This window comes from Parambassis ranga, chromosome 17 (genome assembly GCF_900634625.1).
Source record: "Parambassis ranga chromosome 17, fParRan2.1, whole genome shotgun sequence".
In the NCBI taxonomy this organism is placed as follows: domain Eukaryota; kingdom Metazoa; phylum Chordata; class Actinopteri; family Ambassidae; genus Parambassis; species Parambassis ranga.
Genome location: NC_041037.1, coordinates 11,539,119 through 11,562,860, shown reverse-complemented (window position 1 = coordinate 11,562,860; position 23,742 = coordinate 11,539,119). Strand labels below are relative to the sequence as shown.

The 23,742-nt window shown below is 42.2% G+C and overlaps 5 protein-coding genes and 1 non-coding gene across 8 annotated transcripts; 3 read left to right on the top strand and 3 right to left on the bottom strand.

Annotated features, from left to right (window-relative positions):
* Positions 1-1,789: 1,789 nt before the first annotated feature.
* tada1 (transcriptional adaptor 1) lies at positions 1,790-4,917 on the top strand. The gene is made up of 8 exons (XM_028427819.1): positions 1,790-1,884; positions 2,319-2,410; positions 2,529-2,594; positions 2,705-2,799; positions 2,960-3,172; positions 3,379-3,530; positions 3,699-3,855; positions 3,992-4,917. The coding sequence occupies exons 1-8, from the start codon at positions 1,811-1,813 to the stop codon at positions 4,142-4,144; spliced, it is 1,002 nt and encodes a 333-aa protein (XP_028283620.1). The 5' UTR covers positions 1,790-1,810; the 3' UTR covers positions 4,145-4,917.
* Positions 4,918-5,328: 411 nt separating this feature from the next.
* Positions 5,329-7,364, bottom strand: LOC114450277 (transcription factor AP-1-like). The gene has a single exon (XM_028428289.1). It carries the CDS (start codon positions 7,002-7,004, stop codon positions 6,042-6,044), a length of 963 nt encoding a protein of 320 aa, XP_028284090.1. The 5' UTR covers positions 7,005-7,364; the 3' UTR covers positions 5,329-6,041.
* A 2,581-nt stretch (positions 7,365-9,945) lies between these two features.
* Positions 9,946-17,733, top strand: fggy (FGGY carbohydrate kinase domain containing). 3 transcript variants are annotated; one of them, XM_028427833.1, is made up of 17 exons: positions 9,946-10,043; positions 10,278-10,531; positions 10,975-11,086; positions 11,534-11,685; positions 11,878-11,966; positions 12,297-12,412; positions 12,496-12,624; positions 13,130-13,233; positions 13,959-14,066; positions 14,296-14,357; positions 14,576-14,738; positions 14,961-15,035; positions 15,172-15,292; positions 15,500-15,594; positions 16,377-16,438; positions 16,780-16,869; positions 17,360-17,733. In XM_028427833.1, the coding sequence occupies exons 2-16, from the start codon at positions 10,349-10,351 to the stop codon at positions 16,859-16,861; spliced, it is 1,653 nt and encodes a 550-aa protein (XP_028283634.1). In that variant the 5' UTR covers positions 9,946-10,043; positions 10,278-10,348; the 3' UTR covers positions 16,862-16,869; positions 17,360-17,733. The 3 variants fall into 3 exon arrangements, with proteins under 3 accessions (XP_028283634.1, XP_028283633.1, XP_028283635.1); XM_028427832.1 differs by having other exon boundaries at positions 16,780-17,733; XM_028427834.1 differs by having other exon boundaries at positions 9,956-10,043; positions 10,337-10,531; positions 16,780-17,733.
* trnae-cuc (transfer RNA glutamic acid (anticodon CUC)) lies at positions 13,397-13,468 on the bottom strand. The gene has a single exon. It is a non-coding gene; the product is annotated as a tRNA-Glu (tRNA).
* LOC114449951 (peroxiredoxin-6-like) lies at positions 17,718-19,975 on the bottom strand. The gene is made up of 5 exons (XM_028427836.1): positions 19,595-19,975; positions 18,877-19,033; positions 18,449-18,598; positions 18,213-18,359; positions 17,718-18,086 (listed from the first exon to the last, which is right to left on the bottom strand). The coding sequence occupies exons 1-5, from the start codon at positions 19,684-19,686 to the stop codon at positions 17,958-17,960; spliced, it is 675 nt and encodes a 224-aa protein (XP_028283637.1). The 5' UTR covers positions 19,687-19,975; the 3' UTR covers positions 17,718-17,957.
* Positions 19,976-20,483: 508 nt separating this feature from the next.
* On the top strand, positions 20,484-22,155 carry LOC114449950 (phospholipid phosphatase 6-like). Its single transcript, XM_028427835.1, has 2 exons — positions 20,484-20,906; positions 21,734-22,155. Exons 1-2 carry the CDS (start codon positions 20,528-20,530, stop codon positions 22,153-22,155), a joined length of 801 nt encoding a protein of 266 aa, XP_028283636.1. The 5' UTR covers positions 20,484-20,527.
* Positions 22,156-23,742: the final 1,587 nt, after the last annotated feature.

The following is a 23,742-nucleotide window of genomic DNA, read 5'->3' as shown; positions in this document are numbered from 1 at the left end:
ATCTAAGCACTGAACACAACCCAGAGATAGCAAACAAGGGGACATTTGAGTCGTGAGAAGTGTGCTTCCTAAGTTCTAGCTGCTTATTAACAGACATTAGGTCTCTCTATTAGTGACTGAAAATTCAGATGGTTTTCATTGTTGGTGTGGTTTGCATGACAGGCTTGTTTATACTAGACTCAAACCTTGAAACCCTCTACATGATCAAATGGATCTCCTCTGTGAAGACTCATGACCTCAGAACACTGTGAAGTCAGCATTACTCACTGAACTGAGGACCCACTAATGGCCTGTGATTGTTAACTGTATGCACTCTGGTTCTGTGAATCCACTTATTGTGATGAATGGTGGGAGTCATGAAGGTCTGTTTAAGACTTCACGACCGCCTGGGGAGACAGAGTTGAAGGAACGATCGCACCGACGACTCAAATGTTTTTACACCATAGTTGAAGCAGTGAAAAACAAAAAGGGGCCTCCCAGCCTAAACCTGCTGGAAAGAGGTATGAGCCAAAGAGCCACAAAGGACAACAGAGGGAACCACAGAAATGCTCTACATCCAGTCTACAGGAGACGTGGAAGGAGGGGGTCTGAATTTAACTCTAACACTACATTTAGATGAAAGACGAAGAAAAATAGTGTCTCTTTATGTAGAGGTGGTGGGTTAATATTTTAGCAGCTGGGAGCTCCAAGATAAGGTTAATTGTGAGTGACGTTTGAGTGAGACAGGAATTTTAGTGGTTAAGAAATAGGACAGAATACAAACAATTTTTTAAAAAAGAAGCTTTTTCAGTTTTATTAAATGATTTAGATTTTGGCAGGTTGGTGTTTTTCATACTGGATGGAAGTTCAGATCATTAAAAGTGGTACGTCTGGAGTAAAGGGAGCACAAAAATCCCCTTTTAGAAGAACTTTAATGGGCAGTAAAATGTTGGAAGATCCTGGAGCTGGAAAGAAGGACAAATTATGTTTGCTCTAACTTTGTTGTAAGAGGTTGCAACTCTGCTTCCTGTTCATCAGATATATTTTTAGCTTTGTCACATTGTTGGCATTGGCCTTAGCTTAGTGTATCTGTGTATTGCAAACTAGTGTCCTGGACTCCTGGTGTCAGTATTTTGTGTTAAGTTCTGGCATGTAAAAGGTTGTAAAAAAAAACACTCACACACACACACAGACACACACACACAAACACCTTGTGTGTTTTTCTGAATGTGATCTGATGATGAGAAAGTTTAATACTGTTATATTAACATAGGCTAAACATATAAATGCCATAACCTGTATCAAAACCAGGATAATATAAATGTAAACATAGTGGGGCTCGGAAAAGAACCCTGACCTCAGTTCTGTGTGCTGCCATATCCCATTTCAAAGGTCCAATACCTCTTTTCTCCACACTTCTTGCACCAAGTGGACGACTCCTTCAATCAGACTGCCATCTAGTGTTTGAGTAATTTTACTACCTAAACTCTCTAACAGTACAGTTTACTTGTTTACATAGTTTGATTATTTGAAATACTTATATTTCTCATTACGAGGAACAAAATGATTATCCTTTGATTTATCCGTTTTATTTGTCATGCCTTGGCCGTGCACATCTTACATTAGTTTATTCATCAACCTGTCTTTTTATTTTTATTTAATAGAAATGTTTGGGTAATATTAGGTGAAAGAAACGATCCAATTTCAAGTAATTTAACGTTTTATAGTCTCTGTAAAAACTACAGCAACGTTACTGTGAAAACCACAGACCACAGATTTAAAAAAAAAACTTGTCGCGGAATGATGACGTAAGGACGAGTTTACGAACGCCATGGCAGCCCATGCTAGCGAGCTTGAGATTGCAAAGAAAAATTTAACGGATGCAATTGGTGATAATGTCAAGCAGTAAGTAAAACGCTCTTTGGATGTGTTTTTTGTTTGCGTTGTAGAGGTTTTGTCCGACTTGTCTGTCGCGGTAAGGCAAAAATATTGAACGTTAGTTAAACTACCTATGTGCAAAGTAGCACCTAGCTAGCACCTGCTAATGCAAGCACTCATTTTCCTGGCGAGAAGATGCGTATCAAAGTTAAGATACCGCTACTCATTTTTATCTTTTTGAACTAAACGATTTCTCTTTAGGTACAGTTGTGGGTTTGTATGTATACAGCTTCTGGATATTTAGGTGCACCCCATTGACAGTAAAAACGACCAAAGAGGACACATTAAGGAATAGAATAAAACATTCGTTGAGTACACGTTGAGTATAAGTGTAGTGAATGCTGTAAAATGCATGCATTTGTGTCCCATGGTGATGTTGTCTGTGTCTTGTCTGTGTACAGCTACTGGGCAAACCTGAAGCTATGGTTTAAACACAAGATCAGCAAGGAGGAGTTTGACATCGAGGCACGTCGTCTGCTGTCACAAGAGAATGGTTAGTTTTCAGGAAAAAACAGTCCTCAGCAATGAATTCTGTATAAAAAACAATACAACAAATAATAATGATAACAATAATAATAGTGATACTGGATTATTCCCCTCTCCTTCCATAGTTCACGTTCATAACGATTTCCTCCTGGCTATTCTCACACGATGCCAGATCATCGTCTCCACACCAGGTATAAAATATTGTATGAAGCATTTCTACTTTGTTATGTTCACATTCTTCAAAATTCTTCCATATTTTTTCGATGCCATTTGTGTCGTGTGTTGTTTTTCTGTCCTCCAGAGGGCGCCGGGCCATTGCAATGGCAAGGTAGCTCTGCTTCAAAGCCTGGCAAACCGAGAGGAGTGAAGAAATGTTCTTCTAGGCAAAAGTTTGATGTAAGTCATTCTTCTTATTATTTTTATGAAAAAGTGTAAAACACACACCCAATAAATCTTGTAAATCAGCTAATAATCCAATTGAATCAAAGTTAACAGCATCCAGTTAATCACTGAAATCTTGAATTGGATGTTTTTTTGTCCTATTTTGTGTCTTCAGCACCGCTTCCAGCCTCAAAACCCTTTAAGTGCCGCCCAGCCGTTCAGCCCACGACAGGTTGGAGGTGAGGAGGAAGAGCTGCGTCTCAGTGCCCACACTCTTCTGTTGCCAACTCGGGGCCAGTTGGAGGCCCGTATGATGGTGACAGCCTTTGAGCTGGGCCTGGATAACATCACAGAAGATGCCATCAACTCCATGATTTATGCTGTTGAGGTGTGTAGTAATTGTTCATGGGCAGAGAACATAAGCTTGTGCCCAAATGCATGTGTGTAAATAGTAAAATGTACCAATATAGTGTGTCTAAAATCTTCTTGTGACGATGCTGGATTGTAGAGAACACCCAATAATCCATCTGGCTTCAAGCTTGGCATAATTTTGCCCTAACAAATCCATCACTCAGTGCTCTGATTTTATTTCAGCACCACTTAAAAGACGTCCTCACAGCTGTAATCACAAGGAGGAAGGCGTATCGGCTACGAGACGGTCATTTCCCCTATGCCTTTGGCAGTGATGTCACGCCTCAACCTTATCTAAAAAATAGCCTTGCTGCTTTCCACAGTGTGACTGAATGGTAGGGACAACACTTCAGCTCTTAATGGCTCATGTGCATGTTTAGATTAAGAGAAAATGGTTGATGCACAATTAAATGTTCTTGTTGCCACTTTGCTAACCTATTTAATTTACTTCTCAAAACAGTAAGCTGTTATTTTAAGTCGGTTGTTTTCTTTTTTTCTTTTAGTCCCCCTTCGAGTGCTTCTCTCCCAGCAGGCCCACCACCTCAGGTGTCACCTGATGAGGCAGAGCAACAAGCTGTTCACTTGCTGGCTTGCTCTGCTGACAGTCTTCCTGCACCGATACCTCCAATCAGCATGTTTGATCTCCTTGAGGCTTTACAGGTTTGAACTCTTCCTGGACCTCTGTAACTGCTGCTTCAACTTCATCTGCATTCAAATTTTGATTATACCTTCAAGCCCTTTCACCATCAGATTTTTAAATGGTACATTTACCTTCTGTTCCACTTATCTGATGCAGGTTCACCATGGTGTGATGCCCTCCCACACCATGTATGCCCTTAACATGGAGCGCATCCTGTCACGGCTCTGGCACCCTAGCCATGAAGAGCTAGAACAGGATCACGTCCACAGACAGCGACTAGCCGCTAAAGAGGGCATGCTCGTCAGCTGAGAACCACTGACACAGGACTGTGGATATCATCAGGAACCAAACACAATAACGGTCCCTTGTGGAAATAGATTGGGAGGGCTGTGTTCAACAAACTAAAGAGCCTGTAAATCATATCTGTGCTGCACAGAGAGATAAGTGGAGCAAGATGAAACAAAGCAATAGTACTGCAATCAGAGTAGGCAATCTATTCCACTCCCATCCAATAGCTTGCATTTTAGCCTGCAAAACCATCACTTTGGCTCTTTTGTTTGATAGTGAGAAGATAAATTGGTGGAAAACTATTGTTTAATTTCAGCATGTACCAGCAGCTATGAGAAAACTGAGGCTCAGCTCATGTTGCACAGCATCAGAATTTAGGTGATAGTGGTTAAGTGGTCTTCAGTTTATCTTGCTCCAGTTGTCATATGATATGCTCTTTAAGAGTGCAGAACAGCCCATACCTATAAAGCATTGTGCACATGACTAGGTTACAATGTACTGCACAGATGAAATGACAATATTAGAAATTACAATACTTGATCCTTGACATTAAAAGCAGTTTCCATTATCAGGTGCAGCAGAGATGCAACTAAAGCTTTCTGCTCCTCAGTCACACAGTAGATGAAAACACCCATGTGTGTTTACAATGTTTGTGTGTGTTGGACTCATGAACATGCTGAAGTTGTCTGATTTATTCCTAAAACATTTATTAGTTTCCTGTGTCAGTGTTAGTGGTCCTGCCTGTCAGTACTTTTGTTTTACTGTTTCAATTTATATAGATTTATACTTATTTTCTACACAGCGTTTATTTATATACGACAAGTAGTTCAGAAAATAAAAAAAAATCTTTTTTGTATATATGAAATAAGTCTCTTTGTACTTCAGCTCTCTCCGAATGTGTAAACAGATCTGCCTTTGCGTCTTAGGTTTCTTGTAGGAGTCACCAGCAGTAGTGGGAGGACGGTGATTCAGATGCGCTCACACCCGTCCCAGCGCGCACTCGGGACCTCTTGCCATATTTGGCTTCCTGCTGCGCACTTCCGAAGCCTCGCCATCCAATCAGCGTTCGTGTAGATTCGCCAACCATTACGAGCACCTCACTGCACTGGTGACTCAAGCTCCCGTCTGCCCCAGTTCTTTCAATAACAAACACTTAATGTAACACACTGTCAGAGCACCATCCACAAACACTCGCACACACACCGTGCGTGTCCAACATTTTATTTGTCATATTTACAGTTAAGTGCTCAAAATACTGCGTACAAATATTATTACAAAGTGTTATTTCAGGTCTAACAGTTACACCTATCACAAAATCGTATGAACATAAGAAAGTAAGGCAGTTTGTCAGAAAACGCTACACACACCAATTTGAGTCCTAAAGGTGTGGAACTCTTTGTTAGTGTTACTTTGTACATGTCGCTGGTGCACGGGACACTCAGTGCTTGACTCACGTCTGTCTGCATACATTGCTACTAGACATATAGTGTGACATTTGCAGGGCAGAGCCCGGTTCACTTTGTGTATCTGCTGGATCCCACACTGACTGTCTTCTCTGTGGACTGCAGGACTACACGGGCCACCGTAAATTGATAAGGTATGAACACTTCACACCCTGCTTTGACTGTGAAATTTAAAATGAAAACAAATTACAAAGAGAAAATGTCCAGAAATATGTAACATCAAATGCATATTTAGAGCAGGGGTTCACTGAGCTGTGTGCAATAGGTTTGGTGGCCTCTGTTCTCTGTTGCAGTTTCATCATACTGACCAATTATAAGTGTCATGTCAGTCTGAGCTGGTATTTTGGTGGAAAATGCGCTGAGACGCAGGGGCTTCCCTGAAAGGCTGATCAGGCCACTTTAAGCTGCATTTGGTCCCTAAGCATCGTCCCTTGGTTCTTTCCCTCTGGCAGTCTCTAGTAAGCTTGGAGTTGCTGCGTCAAAATGAGCTGGCAGCCACTGTTAACGTGGTCCATGACCTTTTGCTTGAGTAGAGCCAGCTCGTCCCGGAGGACGTTGGCAGAGGAAACCAACTCCGTGTTTTGGCTCTTCAGGTTTTTGACCCTGTCCTCCAGCCGGGCGATCCTCTCAAGCTTCCTTTTCCGGCATTTGGACGCGGCCACCCTGTTCCTCATGCGCTTCCTCTCTGCTTTGATGCGCTCCTGGCTCTCCATGTCGATGGGAGAAAGCGGCGGGGTGTCGCCGGACATCTCAGGCACCGTCTGGGGTTCCTCTTTGAGCGCGTGTAGCCGCTGGTGCTGCGCCGCAGCCAGCTGGAGGTCCATGTGGTTGTGGGACGGGGCGGCTGCATAACTTGTAGGTGGGTGTCTCTCGCCGGCAGGTGCAGACGCAGAGCCTACAGCCCGGTTTAAAGTGCTGAGATTTGTGTATTCCGGCGGCTCCGCGCGCACCGTGCAGCTGTAGGGAACCCCGCCGCCCTCGGGCACAGCAGCGCCGGATGCCATGCTGTTGGCTGCGCCGGTCTGTGCGTCAGGGTGTGTAGCGGGGATCTGCTGTTGGTAGTGCAGCTCAGCCAGTGCCCTCACAAAGCCTTCAGCAAAGCCTTCCTGCTCGTCGGTGATGTTCTTGGGACAGACGAACTGGGTCGGAGTGGGAGTCGTCAGCCCGCTGCAGGACTGGATGATTAGTCTTTCCAGTTCAGGCGAGGCCAGCTTCAGTAACCCGACATCAGGGGACGTCAGGAGGTCCAGAGCCTTGACGCCCAGCTGGGGTTTGAAGTTTTTGGGGTCGTTTAGGTTTAGTGTCATAGTTTGTTTGAGGGTTTTAGGGTTGAACCCATACATGGCCGTCCCGTCATGCTCGGAGCTGGAGGCATTTACGGCTTCGTCGTAGAAAGTCGCTTCCATTTTTCTGGACATAAAGTTCTGATCGCCCTGAGGGAGGGTTTCCTTCTGCTTCAGAAAAAAGTCCCAGATCAACTGTTTACATGTGTCCAGTGACAGTCTCTGTGCTGTCCCGCGATGGAGCCCGCTTATTGTTGAAGTTCAACTCACTTGACAACTTTGTGTCCGGAGAAAACTTTTCTTTTGTGAACCGCGCGGTCATCAATAACGAACAAAGTCTTCCTCTGCCGCCGAGCTTCCGTGTTTTTACACCTCTGGTATCCTCTTTGATTTATCCTACCTCGTAAAAAACACTAGTAACACGGCCTGACTGCGGATAATACTTTCTACCACTTCCAACGTGGAGACGAACTTTATCCACCTCTAAGCTGCAGCTCTACTGAAAATAACAATGATGTCATTTCTACGGCCTCTGATTGGCTGGAGCTGGTGTAGTGGGCGGGGTTTGTGTAATGACATGCAGGTTGCTCTGACAACTCTCCATATCCCCGCCTCCCGCGATGGTTTATGGGATTAGGTAATGCAGACTGTGGAGCGATGTACTCTGGGATTACGTAGTGTTTTTGAATATTTAGTTACCCGCTAAATTATAGTTAGCAATCTTTAAGAGTGAGATTAGCACTGGTAACAACAACCCAGTTTAATAATTTTATTAAGACTAAATGGGATTGGGAAGTTTTACAAATCATTTAGTGTAGCCTATACTAAAATCAAAACTTTAATAACATAATGCAGAGAGCATGAAATCAGTGTTTAGGAAGAAGGAAATAGATCATTTCAGGAAGTGAGTGCAGGTTGGCTACATGACCAGCATCAAGAGCACACACACACTCAAAGCGTGTTCCTTTTGTCTTCAGCAATGTATGAATTTATCAACCTAATGTAATTTTTTATTGACACACAAAGAAAACAATGAAAACACTACAACACAGTTTAGTTTAATGTGAGAATAATCCAGATTGTAATGCCTAAGAATGGAGATATACCTTAATTGTAACATTCATTGCTGCTTTCCCATTAATAAAACTGACCTCTCTATTTTATTAAGCCTACATAGTTAAAGAGATTTTTTTTAATGTTCGTCCTTTTCTAGTAAATCTCATGAATGTCTTGACAGAACTTTTTTTAACTTTTCTACTAATGTAGTACACTCAAGGATAGGATTTGGTTATCAAAGCCTAAATCACACCTTTAACACAAACATAATAAATATGCAAAAAAACTTACACTGATGTCCAATAGGAAGAATAATTACATATTTTGATATGTTGTACTTTTTCACTATATCTTATGTGAGGATGTAGATGTGCACTGCAGCTAGTTAGCTGTAGTTTTATCCAGTTAGTGAAATGCTTGAAGTTTAGAAAAAATGGTCAACTTCAGGATGAACTTAAGGTGTGTAAGCACTTCTTCTTATTGCCATTTAACATGCAGCTTTGTTTAATTGTATTATTATTATTTGTTGTTTGTAGTGTAAAAGTCCCTGTTATAATATTACATATTTATTATGTATTGCATACTGGCCAGTTTCCTGTGATCCTTCTAGATCACACATTATGTAACACACACACATACACACAGTGTTATTGCTGCATTTATTGATATCAAAGTATCATGATACAGTTTTATCTTTATTACCTTGAGTAAATTATGAGAATAACTTTATATTACTTATACTTAGTCCTGTCTTGTGCTGGCCTTGTGTAATGACCTTCATATGTTCGTTACATTGTGTGGTCCAGGTTAATGTGAATGTGAAGCTGCACACAGGACTCTCTTGCAGCTGCAGTCCAGTCTGTCTGGCCTGCCCCATTGTATAATTCAACATGTTCTCCTCAAGCCAACTATAAATAAGTTAACAACCCCAGACAGCCTGGGATAACCAGAGCTGCCTGAGGTCAACACTCTCGAGATGACATGTTGTCTTCACAACACCCATTTGGAAGTATTTGACACCCACAAGTAGAAACCCAGAGATGGAATGCTTGTGTCTAATCCCACAGTGATGCAGTGGCCTTCCTTTCTTTTGCTCATTCTTCCTCTCATGCTTTCATCATTCCTGTCTCTCTTTCTCTGTGGACACCTGTGTTAAGACCTACCGAGGAGTATTTTCCTTTCAAACAACCACTCTGCCCCGGCCGTGCTTCCTGTTTCTCTGTCAGCTTTTCCCCTCTGCTGGCTCGGCCGGGTTGCCTTTAGATAACAGTGCTTTTCCTCCTCCCCGCCTGGGCCAGCTGTTTCCACTGCAGGCAGTTTTCTAATCAGCCAGGAGCTGGTCCTGCCTGCCTCCCAACAGGCCCTGCTTTTGTTGTACAGAGGTAGGACAGTCCAAGGTCCATGGAAACCATGATGGAAACACACCCCCTCCCCTTCATGAAAAGCTACATGTGCATGTGTTGATGTATCAACAGAGCAAACTTTTGATTACCTCTAGGCGTGGACATGAGGGACACACACACTGAGGCCCAGCGAGCAGGGAGAGAGAGACAGATGAGATTTCAAACACTGTCCATGCACTGTTTGTTGAAGAACATCTGTTTCTTCCTGTCCTGCTGCTTTGGTGTTTCTCTGTAGTCCATCTCTGCTGATCCTTCCTGGTCCAAACACACACATCACAGCCAGCACCACTTCCTTTAGACAGCTGTTTGTCCCCAAAGAAGAAAAGTAAATGGTTTGATTAAAAAAAACTTCTCAGAGAGCTAAAGCAGGTTGTTGCATGTTACGAAACAAGTAATAAATATGAATCAGATTTAATCATGTTTAAAAGCTTGTTCTTTTTGGTAGTGCTAGTTATTTGCACAATGATTTGAGAGTAATCTAAATGTGAACAATATTCACTATTCTAGATATGTGGGCTATATGTTTTATCCACGAACATTATGACAGAGCCCCTCGCTTTGGCCTTTGTACGGCTCAGCGGAAAAAAGCGTCTGTATACTTTTTGGCCTCTTTCGCGTTCCGTCCCAGGCACCGTCTCCAACTCAAAGTACGCTGGTCAACTAAGACGAAAAACGTGAATGTTTCCTTCGTTGAAATAAGACTTTTTATCACTGGGTAAGCTGTAAGATGTTGTGTTAGTATTGTACTAAACAGTTTGTGCGATGAAGTGTGTTATCGGTGTTTGAAACGTTCTCTGTGCAGATCATTGCCTTAATCTTTTTTATGTTTTTGCTGCACTGCTATCTCCATCCGAGAAAACCAGAAGATACTAAAACAACTTTGAGTGCAGATACACAACACACATTTATGTGGAGAAACCTAAAACCTGTTCAATGTCGAAATTCACAGTGAAGCCTGGTTAATAATCAACCCCAGATATCCTGTGCTGCCCCCTCCTCTACATTCAGCTACATCTCCTCATGGCAGACATCTACTATGTGGGGGTGGACGTGGGCACTGCCAGCGTGAGGGCTGCACTGGTGACCAGAGAGGGGCTTCTGAAGAGCACCGCAGAGGAGCCCATCAGCATCTGGGAGCCCCAGTCTGACCACTATGTCCAGTCCTCCATAGAGATCTGGGAGAAATGTTGCACAGTTGTTCAGGTAGGATGACGTCAGACAGTCTGATGTCACTGCAGCTCTGACATTAGAGGGTTAAATGTCTTTATACAGGATTGCTTCAAGGAGTGTAAGTACTGGACCAGTCATGAATGCTAAACTGGCTGTTTTGTTCAGTAAACATGAAAAATTGTTAATAACAAACTATTTAATTTTTTTTTTTACATCTTGATTATTTGTTTCTACATGGAGATAATATTTGCTTTTTTGTCTCAACTAACATACCAGATTTCTTTGTGTTTTCAACATTCCATACTGTACATTCACTTTGTGACTAGGTTGTACTTCCATTGCAAGTTATAATCACTGTTAAGCAGAAATGATGATGCATTCATACTGTTTATTACTCCACATATATTTCTTGCAACATGCATAAAAGCACTGAGGAAAATGTGTTTTTTCAGACTTCCCTTCTCTTATATTTCAAGGCAGTTACCTGCGGTGTGGAGAAGAGCCAGGTTCGGGGGATTGGCTTTGATGCCACCTGCTCTCTTGTGGTTTTGGACCGAAGCTTCCAGCCAGTGCCAGTCAGTCAGGATGGTGAATACATTATGTCATTAACTTTTTTGTCTTTTATGGCCTGACCTGAATTTATTGTCAAAATCTTTTTTGTACACTTGCTCACACACTGTAAGTTATCAAAGGTGAAAGTGATCGTCTTTGTCCAAAATAGATCTTTACACTTGAAAACCTGCAGGCTGTTTAGCTTTACTGACAAATAGTTGTTGTGTACTGAAATGTGATACCTAAATGATCCTTTTAGGGTGAAATCCCCCCTCCTTGGTGAGGTCAAAGGTCAGCTACAGAAAAGACACCTGGAGCTGGTATTGATTCATAAGAGAGATGGACGAGAAAGATGAGATTGTTTAATTTATTAATTAATTAAAATGACATCTAGAAAATTAGGTTAGTGCAGTGCTCTTTGGCATATTTTGTTGTTGTTGTTAACATTACCAGACCTCTGCCTTCCTCTCTTGGCCTCCACAGGTGACACACAAAGGAACGTGGTCATGTGGATGGACCATCGTGCCGCAGAGCAGGCTGCTCGGATAACAAACACTGGCCACAGGGTCCTGAGCAGGGTGGGTGGGGTCATGTCGCCAGAGATGCAACCCCCTAAGCTGCTCTGGCTCAAAGAGGTGAGAGGTGAGCAAGGTCAGCACCTGACCTCTCTCTCCGGTTTATTGTTGCTCTTTGTAGTGGCCAGTCAGCATATACCTGGTTTTGTTTTATACATGTGTTTTCAGTCATACCGAGTGAAATAGGGTTTTTTTTTGCAAAGAAAGAAATGAGCAAATTTTTGACACATATTTTTGTTGCCTCTTATTTAGAAACTTAAGGAAAGCTGTTGGGACAGAGCCGCTCACTTTTTTGATTTACCAGACTTCTTGTCTTGGAAGGCAACAGGCTCTTTAACAAGGTGAGCATCATTTGATGGTGTAAGTGATGATGTGTACATAATTAAAATGATAAAGAAGTAAAAATGTTGAATGACACAGATTGCACACTTATAGTGGCCTACAAATTGCTAGAAATAATTTGTTGTGCCATCCTGTAGAAACATCATATCAAATGTTTAAAAGATGCAGTGGGGATAATTCTTGGTAATGTTTCCACTATCATGGACAAAGTGTCTGTGATACTCTGGCCTTCAGAAGGTACTTTTCGATACAGTTTGCTGTTGAATAGATAGCAAACAGCATGTTTATTTTCTTGCATAATAACAGTACTCTTCTGTGATATTCCACAGATCGTTGTGTACTCTGGTGTGTAAGTGGACATACTGCCCTCCAGAAGGATGGGACACCAGCTTTTGGACAAGCATTGGACTAGAAGACCTTCTGGAAGATAACTTTTCAAAAATAGGTCAGAGAATAAAAAAACCTTATAACTAGACATGCTGAACTATTTGTTTAATCATTATTGTTTGGCTTTTTTTTATCATCCAGGCAGTGTGACGTGCTCTCCAGGAAGTCCACTGGGAGACGGCCTCACCCAGGATGCAGCAGCAGATTTGGGTTTGGTGCCAGGAACTGCAGTTGGTGCCTCTCTTATTGATGCTCATGCCGGAGGCCTAGGTATAACACACCGAGTTACCATACTTGGGTGAAAAATGAAAAAACAAACCAGTACCCCTGACTTCAGGAGCAGTCCTTTCTCTGTCTCAGAAATCCTAACCATCTGGTTTAGTTCTGCGAGGTAAACTGCTCCTGAACTCTGCCCTCTGACCTGTGGCTGCAACCTCTGCCAATCACACATTGTTGTATCAGTCAGAGGTTAAAACACTCTGCACTATTATTTGTTGTCCATGTCACAGTGATATACACCCCTGTCCTCTGCACAGAGACTAACCTCCCACCTTAAACTCAAACCAGCTTGACAAACATTATTCCAGCAGTTAGTGTCACCTCTGAATCCTACGTGAAGGTGAAACGTCTGCTTCAGAAGGATTTAAAGCTTCTGATCTGTCTGTCATTTTGATTATTCCCTGATACACAGGACTCCAAACAGCTGTTGAAAACACAAATTTAAGACATTTTTATCTGACTAAATACGAATTGAATATTGCCTTCTTGCTTTCAGGTGTGATTGGAGCAGACGTGAAAAGTTTTCACCTGCCCTGTGAGAACCGACCCATCACCTCCCGCATGGCTATGATTTGTGGCACATCAACTTGTCACATGGCAGTGAGTGGTTTACAGTTGCATTTCACCTGATTTGTGACCTTTTGGAACACTTTCCTCAAACAGAGTCCTAAGACCAGAGAAAACATCAACAGTTTAACGCATTTCAGAATCAGAATCAGAAATGCTTTATTGATCCCAGGGGGAAATTGCTTAAAACAACTCATTCCCTGACCGGGAATCGAACCCGGGCCGCGGCGGTGAGAGCGCCGAATCCTAACCACTAGACCACCAGGGAACACATTTACTGTGAGACTGCAAATACTGCAAGAACTGCTGTAGTCCATATTCATCATATGTGATTTTAGCTTATTTGCTGCAATAATCCAAAAGCCATCAGAAAACTCCCGTTACCAAGCGATGCTACCTTGCACAGGGGACTACAAAAATATGTCGTCTCTGGTGCACTGTATTAACCACATTTGTTTGGCAGAATGAATCTGATTCTTGCACATTTTCTTAAGACTCCATGACTAATACCAGACTTTCAACAATCAACTCTTCACACCCAGCATCTGCTTCTGAGTCTTAACAGCTCTGAGGTGATGTAAGACTTATTATAGATGACTAATACAGAAACACAGGTTCTGACTATATTTCCTTTGCTTTAGCTGTTATTGACCTAATTATGTGGTTAGTACGTCTGTTAGTTCATTACAGGGATGAATGTCTTCGTAGTTTTATAATGATTCTTACTGTATTTACAAAGCAAATCTCTTGTGCATCAGATCAGTGAGCAGCCACTGTTTGTGCCAGGAGTGTGGGGTCCCTGCCTGTCAGCCATGGTACCTGGTATGTGGCTCAACGAGGGAGGACAGAGTGCTACAGGAAGGCTGGTCAGTCCACGGCAGACACTTTAAATCTACTCTTTGGTTATCAGGTTCAATGGATATAAGTAAATCATGTGTTTTTAATTACAGTGAAACAAACATTTTCTGTCTTTTTTTGCAGTGTCGATTATTACTCAGTTAATTTACGTCATGTATGATGAGCAGCTGCAGCCTCCTCTGACTCATCTGCAGGAGTTCATTCTCAGTTCATTCATTTTGTTCTGTCCTCCTTCAGATTGACCATGTGGTGAAGGGCCATGCTGCGTACGCTCAGCTCCAGGAGCAGGCACAGCAAAGGTCAGCTGGTGCATTCAATGCTCCACATGCCATAAAATGTAGCTATGCACTGCACAGGTGGATCGATCAGCTGCAGCTTACACCATGCTCAGATATTACACATATTCTACATCATTTTTTATGTATTTAAAAAAACATGGATAAAAAAGTGGTGCCTTTCATTCCATGACAAGTTAAATTGTCTTTAGTTCAGCAGCAGTTTAAATTGCACTTCCCAGGTTTCCTTTTACTGGTGAGAACATCTATGGATACCTGAACAGCCACTTGACATTGATGACAAAGTCTGGTTCTGCTGTTGATCTGCTGGCATCCAGTCTTCATGTGTGGCCGGATTTCCATGGAAACAGGTCGCCCCTGGCTGACCCCACTTTAAAAGGCATGGTGAGGGCCTGATAAACCTAACAAAATGGTCATATTTGTTATTGTTATGTGTGTGTTCACTATTTTCTGGGTCTTGGAACTTTCATGTAAACCTACACAATAATTCACTGGTGATATATAACAGCTCCTCAAAGGAAGAGTTCACCAACCCTTAAGTGACAAACGTCTTGTTATTACATGCACTGGCATGTTTTTGTATGACTGATTCATTGTGTCATGCAGGTGATTGGACTGTCTCTCTCTCAGACCTTGGATGACTTGGCCCTGCTCTACCTGGCCACCATTCAAGCTCTTGCTGTAAGTCTGATATGTTTTATGTTACAGGTGACTTCCTCTGTCTCAGAGTGATACCTTAGTCCCCTTTAAGTACATAGGAAGGTTGGATTTATTTACTTGTAACCTTATTCTTGTGTTTCTTCTTCTCTGGTTTCAGCTTGGTACACTTCATATTCTGGAGGCCATGAAAGAAGCAGGACATGACATCAGAACCCTGTTCCTGTGTGGAGGGTTGAGCAAGAACTCCCTGTTTGTACAGATTCATGCTAATGCTACGGGTATAATATTTAACTATAGTATGACAAAACATTTGTATTTCTATTGACACTTTTATATTGCAAAACATGAGAAAACAAGTCATTTAAGAAACAGACAGGATGACAAAATAAAAATATTTTCTCAGTGTTGGTGTCCTGGAAGAGGCACAAGGTGAAACGTATTATTGTCCCTTGAGCGATATTTGCTTCTTCCATGTTCATTTCCAGGATTGCCTGTAGTGTTGCCAGACCAGATGGAGGCTGTGTTAGTGGGAGCAGCAGTGCTGGGTGCTTGTGCATCACAGGACTACAGCAGTATACAGGTAGAGTGGCACACAGACACCTACAAACCAATAATTTAATACATATACATATAATATAATAAAATACATATATTTTTTATTTATCAAATAAAAAGTACCCATCAGTGATATTTTAATAAAATATTCACATTATGATTAGGATAATAAATGTTTCTTATTAAAGAAAATGTACTGTTTTTTGTAGGTGGTCCAATACATATATCCAACACTTTGGAAATAAGATGCAATCTTAATCCCTATATTCCCTATTAATCCCCCAATATACAATTGTGTGCAGAAAGGGGAGTGCATTTTTACAAATTATCTACAAAACTAGAGCAGCCTAATCTAGCATTTATCTCTCTGTGTACTGTATGTTACTCGATGCCTCCACCTGCTGGGAGAAATAAAAAAAAAACAACTATCAAAGCTGCTGCCCTGCAGAGAAGAGCCCGCCTTGTTTGCAGTATGTTCAAGATGTGGTGTGGATTAATCTTTTCTCGGGTCGAGCTCTATCCCCTTGGTGTCTCAGCACTAGAACTCCCAGCAGTCTCTAAGCCCAGTACACTAAAAATAAGATTGTTTGGACTAGGCCGCACCTGTCAACCCATTTCCCTCCATAAATACAGCAGCCAGTTGTTGTGAGGATTTTGTAGATTTGGACAGCAGAGAGGCCACGCACTGTTAGTCGGAGACTCTGACACACCAACACTACTGCAGCTGGCTTGTGTTCATACAACAACTAGGTAATGGCTGCTTTGAATGGCTGAATGTGCATGATGTATTATGTGTTTTGTCTTTAGGAGGCAATGGAAAAAATGGCTAAAGTGGGGAAAGTTGTTCAGCCTGACCGTGAACTCCAGAGGTGAGACATGTCTGTGATGTAATGTGCTGTACATGAGTAAAACTCCATCACTTTACCTCAACTATTTATGACATGTTCTTTATTGGTATGTATTATGCTTTTTAATGTTCTGTAAATAATTATGTTAAATGTGGACGCTGATGTAAAAGTGCATAGATTCCATTGGCTTGAGTTAAAAGTCATTATCCATCAATATTTTTGTTAAATATCATTCATTCAATGTGAAAACCACAATATTTATCCAATATTCTTACTGTGAATGTTTTTGTTATTATTATAAATTAAGAGCACGTCTTAAATTTGTGCAGTTATTTTCTGTTTTTTTAATGCCCTTTTTCCAGCTTCTATGAGAGAAAGTACAAAGTGTTCCTGCGACTGTTCTCCCACCAGAGGGAGTACCAGGCCCTCATGAACCACAGATGACAGTGCAGGTGGGAGGAGGCTGAGCTGGGGCTGACTCTCTGTGACGTAACAGCGATGACACATCCACACACTGGAAACGTGAACATGTCTGCTGCTTTGCTTTATATAAAAGAAATGGTCCAGATTTTTTTCTTAATTCTCTTAATAATGCAAAGGGCAGAGGGATAGACAACATTTCTATCATGAGGCTCGGAGTTTCAGAATGAAATTTTAAATAACTGTAAAAAAAAAACACAACCGGTAAACTGTCCATTGTTTAGATTCACTGCTGACTTGTCAGTGGTGTGTAATCTCTTGCCAAAGTGAAAAACCCTGATAAACTGCCACCCTTCTATACATTACTAATAAATATTGAAAAATCCAAAACTGTGCTAACCACCTTTCTCTAATGCCCCAACAATGTATAATTTAATGTGCTTCAACCGAAGTGACATTCATTTTTAAACAGCTTGTCCTTTGTCCTGTCTCTTCTCTGTATTTCCTGTTTGTGATCTGTAGATAAGAGAATTTAAGGACAGAGGAGGAGTCTGTTACCAAGATCAAAGTTGATAAGCTCTTCGGTGATGCTGTCGAACCACTGATGCTTGTGGGTACTGCAAATCCTGCACAGCTGAGTTCACACTTCAAACAGAGCTAATATGATAGAGAGAACAGGAGGGGCAGTAAAAGGGCGCTGATGTCCAGTGCTAACAAACTCACAGGGGAGCGATGTCCAGTAGACTGCTCATGACTGAGCAAATTCACTTTCTACTTAAGTGTTTTGTTTTATTCTAAAATCAGTAATAATTGAACGTTTAACTGGCCAACAAACTGTAAAATTTCTATGCCACACTCTGCATAATAAACACTGATATTCTTTAAATACTAAAAAATGATTTTTATTACACCTTGTAGCTTTCGAGCTACACTGCACCACTGTAAAATGTTATTACATTTTACATTACTTGCAGCACTGACCATGATTTTGTGTCTAATTCACAGCTGAGATGTCCAACAGCTGCATTTGTCCACTTGGTGTAAGAAGAAGCAGCAGCGTTTGAGAACTGCTGGATTAAAGTATGAGTGCATGCATCAAAAGTGTGCTCTCTGCTTGTCCTCAAGGCTGAGGTGTGTAGCGCAGGTACTTCTTCCCTGAAGGCAGGTCTTTGGTATAGATGCCAGCTGGGAACAAAGTGGCAGCGTCCTCTTCAGACATGCTGGGAGGGACCATCACACAGTCTCCGGGCTGCAGAGGAAGATACACACACACACAGGCGGGTTTCTACATCACAATTCTTGTTTCTATTATCTGTGCAGTCAGCTGCTGGAATAATTTGTGCCAACTGAGCTCACTTTCACATGTGTGACATACCTCCCAGTCGGCGGGCGTGGCCACTTTTTTCCCTGCTGTGAGTTGGAGTGAGTCCACCACTCGCAAGATTTCGTCAAAGTTGCGTCCTGTGGTGGCCGGGTAGAGCAGTGATAGTTTTAGCTTTTTGTCAGGACCAATGATGAACACCTACATGAAAATTGAGAGGGAGAGCTGATGTAAGACACTGCTTATAAACTGAGCAGATTAGATTTTGTGTGTCGGTCAGTGGGGCTCACACAGCGGGCAGTGAGTGGCATGCCATCTTTGTCCTTCTCATCTGGGTCCAGCATGCCCAGGGCCACTGCCAGCTCCCGTTTGCTGTCCGCTATGATGGGAAAGGGCAGCTTGCAGCAGGCTGACTCCTCACAGTTGTACGCCAGGATATCCTAGTCAGATACAAAATGAGACACAAGCACACAATTAGCTGACCAAAACCACAGTGATGTAGTAAAAGGCACATCTAAATATTATTTGACTTGCAAATCCCTGAAGGCCTGTTTACTCACTACTCGGAGATCACACAACAGTGTCAGTATTCAAAAGTGTTGAACAACTACACCACTATGTTTGCTTAGATTTGACAAATGCATCCTTTATTCACACATGGTTTAGCATCAAGCACTTCACACAGAGATGTGTCGTGTTAATCATGCGGTTATTGCACCTTGATCCAGCCATGGTGGTCCTCCAGGCCGTCTACGGACAGGGCGATCATTTTGACGTTACGTTTACTGAACTCACTGCTCAGCCTGGCAGCTCGACCCAGCTCTGTGGTACACACAGGAGTGTAGTCTCTGGGGTGGGAGAAGAGGATTCCCCATCTAGGATGAAAAGACACATGTGCTTCTCAAGTGAGGTGAGGCAATTTCCTAAACAAGTTTCATTCTTTCACAATTTCCTATGCTCTATTGTTGCTTGAACACAATAAGATGACAATCTGACACTAAACTGACAGGATGTGACCTGTCGTTCAAGCGTGTCCAAAATGATGACAGGGGTTTTTTCTAACCAGGTCAGCAATGTGATTGTCTGCATCTAAACTGTGTTTCTTTTTAGGTTTGACCTGTTTAAGATACACGTTTTTTAAATAGTTCACAAACTGATCATAAGGCCTCTGATCTGACAAGATTAATTACTCATACTTTCCACTACAGTAACAAATTGTTTTTAATGGCTTATTCAAACATGGGTCACATGTGTTAGGCTTTAACTGCAAAGGTTTGGATGCAGTTGTTCTAAAGCAGAAATAAAACGGTAACAGGAACTATGCGCCCAGTTCTGGGCTTCATCTTCCCCTTTTTCTCACTCTTATCACTTCTTGATGAGCAAAAAAAAATGTAATCCAAAAGTAAATAAATAAATAATTCTTAAAGTTTACTTACGAATCACCGAGGAATTCATGAAGTTTAATTTTCCCACTGGTCGTTTCTGCCTCGAAATCAGGAAACACATCTCCGAGCAGCAGCCCTGGCATTCTGTGACCGTGGGAGCGTGCGTCTGTTCAGCAGCAGCTTTGATGACAGACAAATGAAAGGTGCGGAAATGTCCCGCAGAGCAGGCCAGAGAACTGCACAAGGCAGCACAACACGTTCACAGGTATGGTGCGTTCAGGCTGCGTAGTAAGCAGTGCTCAAATATTGTTACAGGTTACAGACTTTGGATTTTCTGTGCAGTCAGGTTCCTGAAATAAATACAGTAAAACATGCCGGTGCGTGATTATTCGCTGTCTCAGTTAGTAAACACGGTGCTGTGTCTGTTCTCTTGCTTTTAGTAGGCGGGCCTACTGAAATCGCTCCGTTTTTAGCGTGACGTTGCCTTTAGAATTTCTCATCACATAAGTGGTGCTTCGCTACATTTGAATGGACAGCGTGTTTGTTGCGTGTAGGCTGCGCTGACTGACAGGTGCCTGCCTGCGTTTGGTGGTTATAAGCATGACATTAAACACGTGAATATATCTAATCTTTTGGTTGTGAGGTGATGCATGCGTACCTATCTGCGCAGTATAGGTCACCTGACAAAAAATTGAGTTGCTTGTTTACAAACCATATAGCAACAATAATGAAATGATGTGTGAACAGCACATACATGCTTGGAACTATAAACGTATAAAAAAAAAAGACAAGAAAAAACAGAATATTTTATTGTAAAACAGAATGGTGGAGTATTTATAGTCACGTGACAACAGCAGTCCTGTTCTAAACTGGTAACATTTTAACCCCCGCAGAGTGTCCCGTTTAGAGGGATGGTTTGCGTCTGAGCGCAGCAGGATTTAGGTGCGAGCGGAAAGATCAGCGAGGACACTTTGCCAAACCAAAATGTCCTCGCCAGCGTCCAGGCGGAACAGTTGCCGTGGAGTTGTGTGTGGAAGTCGGGCATCATCTGAGTGCCATGTGCGCCGCCGAGGCTCCAGCTGTTCTTACTTTAACCCTGGAGCGCAAACCGAAGACTTTTCCGTCAGTCTGAGTCAGCCCATCGTCACCATAACCCTCCGATTTTTGTTGGCGATAGATCTGTGGCTGTCCAAGCGGCTCGGTGTGTGCGCATGTGAGGAGTCTGCGTGGGGCAGCATTCGGCCCTTGGTGCGGCTGGTGGAGTTCTCCGGGCATGTAATCCCGTGGCTCATAGGCTCTGTGTACACTCTGCTCCGTGGAGAGAGCGTGGCAGAGCAGGAGGTCATGCTGAATTTGTCCATGGGTGAGTGGATGTGCACTGTGTCCTTTTGCATTTTCAGGTATTACACTCAGACTTGCTTTGGACTTCTGCACCAGACAAATTAGGAATTGATTTACAACCTTAGTAAATTGAACAGCAGTAGGACATTATCGACAATAAAATTTAGATGAGACCTTTTTAGTAATCATAAATTGTGTGACATATACAAGGCTTCCAAACCTAGGCTGTAGTGTGTTATTTGCGCACCATATTCATCACAGCTGATGCGTTATTACGCACATTTGTGCCAATTCCAAAGTGAAGCCCTGGCAGTCATGTGTGGCTCTGCTGAGGCTTGGTCAAAGCTGAATAATGTTAATGGATATTGAAATAGCACAACATAAAAGACCAAAGCCGCATCAAGTGTCAAATAATGTATTAGCAAAGCTACATTGTTTCTGTGCGTCCCGTGACCGAGAACCAGCAGGGCAGCATGAGAGGGTTTTCTCTTTATATTATTAGATATATTTGCGTCTATAGATTCTATTTGTTATCTGGCAGCTCTGTCAAGTGCTGCGCTGTCATGTTGTAGACCTATTGTGCTGTGTTGGAAATACCATACCAGTGCTATTCCTGGCACATAATAGCCTATAGGATGGCACTGTGTTTTGGAAAAACTGTGGGGAATTCAACTCTGCGGTCTAGAGCAGCAGACCAACCAGAAATGAATGAGGTCAAGGTCTCATGTAAGATGTTTCAAATATTTATTTACTGTAAGACAGAACTTTTCAAGAGTGTTTAAACAAGATTGATAAGAAAGTTGATGCAAACTGAAGTCAACACTTTCTTCCTCTCTTTTCTCCCTGAAGCTCTCATTTTGGACCTCCTGCTGGTCAGACTTGTGAAGACTGTGGTCAGACGTCGAACACCTGCCCAGAACCGCTCTGACATCTTCTCCACCTTCTTCATGGAGCGCTACTCCTTTCCATCAGGCCACGCTTCAAGGGCAGCCCTGTGTGCCCGGTTCTTCCTCGCCCAGATGGTAGACACAGCCTCCATGCGGGTCCTTGTGGTGGGTTGGGCTGCCTTGGTTAGCCTGTCTCGACTGCTGCTCGCCAGACAGTATGTGACAGATGTGGGCTTTGGTTTGGCGATGGGCTACTGTCAGTATAGCCTAGTGGAACGGTTGTGGGTGACTTGGGACTGCCTGCAGGACCTTCTTCTCCTGCAACTGAGAGAGAGACTCAACAGGGCCTATGGTGGACTGTGGATGGTAGATTGGAAACATTAGGTCATGCTCAGGTGTGTGTGTCAGCTTATGTTTTGGGAAAATGTGTAGCATGAGTGTGTAATATATACATATATATATATTTATTATTGGTTCCAAAATGTTCAGTTTATCTGTACCACTTTTATCTATATCCGTTTGTGTTTTCTGTATTTTTTCAAAGGAATGAAGTGAAAATAGTGAAAGTGTTGACTCGAGTAGTTACTCTGTTGTGGTGCTTATGCAACTCATTTGCACAGTTGCATTATTTCAAAATGTTACGGAAATACCCGTAGGCCAAAAAAAATGGCCTGTGGGTCACATCTTTGGGTTACAGTGCTTCCTGGTATACTGAAAATTTCATGTGGTTTCACACTGAGCCCTTACATTCCACAGTGGGCACTGTATTTGTGTGAACACTGCTGGGGGGGAAGTCAGCTCACACACACCCAAGTTTCCATCACCTGCTGCTGAGTCTCCTGACTGTCATTATACAGTAATACATCCCATCTCGTCTTACAGTGTTGATAAACTGGGCAGCCACAACCTGCTTTTTAACATACCAGTGCAACCTCCAAATTGAACAATGCAAACACAGACTGTATGAGAGGGTTTGGATTTAACATGTTAAAGAGTCACTGAGGGCAGACATGACTCAGCTGTAATGGGACATAACTGAAGCACAGAAACTCTTCACACTTTAGCTGGAAGGTGTGCCTGAAAAATGCAAATGCACAGTGTGGTCTCCAGAGGGCAGTGCATAATAATGGCAGGGGTGCTCATCTTGTTTTGCATAACAGGAGGATGGACTCCAGTAATAAACAAACAGTAACATTTATTAGATAAAATAATTAAACATTAAAAAAACCACATACCTCATTTTTATTCACTCACTTACTTGACTCTCTTTCACTTGGTATAAAAAATAGTATGATGGGAAAATAAAGGTAATTTCTGTGGTCCAGTTTTCATTGTATTACCCATCATAGCAGAACTTTGTATGCTTCTTGTCCTCCCTCAAAACAAAGCAGCAAAGCAGCAGCCACATAGTTCAGAGGTGCATGAAATAACTTGTGTTATCCTTATATAAATGTTAATTGGTTGACAATGAGTGACCTAAAACCTGATACAGTTCTGGTAATTTAGTTAACTTCAACATCCTAAATGGAGCTTAATGTTCTATTCTTTGATGTACAATCATTTATTAGAGTTCCAATTCAACTGTTTGGCCACATTCTCTACTTTATTGAGTCTTATTTTATCTTTTGTATTGACGCTGTCATTGAGGCGTTCATTCAATGACATGTTGATATCTGCTCGGTTTCATTCACATGGCTGACAGCAGCAGGTGGCTTTGAGCGAAGTATCAGTAGAACCAATCACAGCAGATACACACGTTAACTGTCAGTTGACTAACAAAATAGTATCCCTTGGCATAAGTAGACATTTGTTGTTATTTCAGGAGCAGATAAAAAAAACACTGTATTGATTTTTAAGTTATTCCATACGTATGTACCATACTGCCGCTAACAGAAGTGAACAGTATGAGTTGTGTGAATGTCTACACTCACCGTATCATGTTTTGACATACAGGGTCAAAGGTCAGTAATA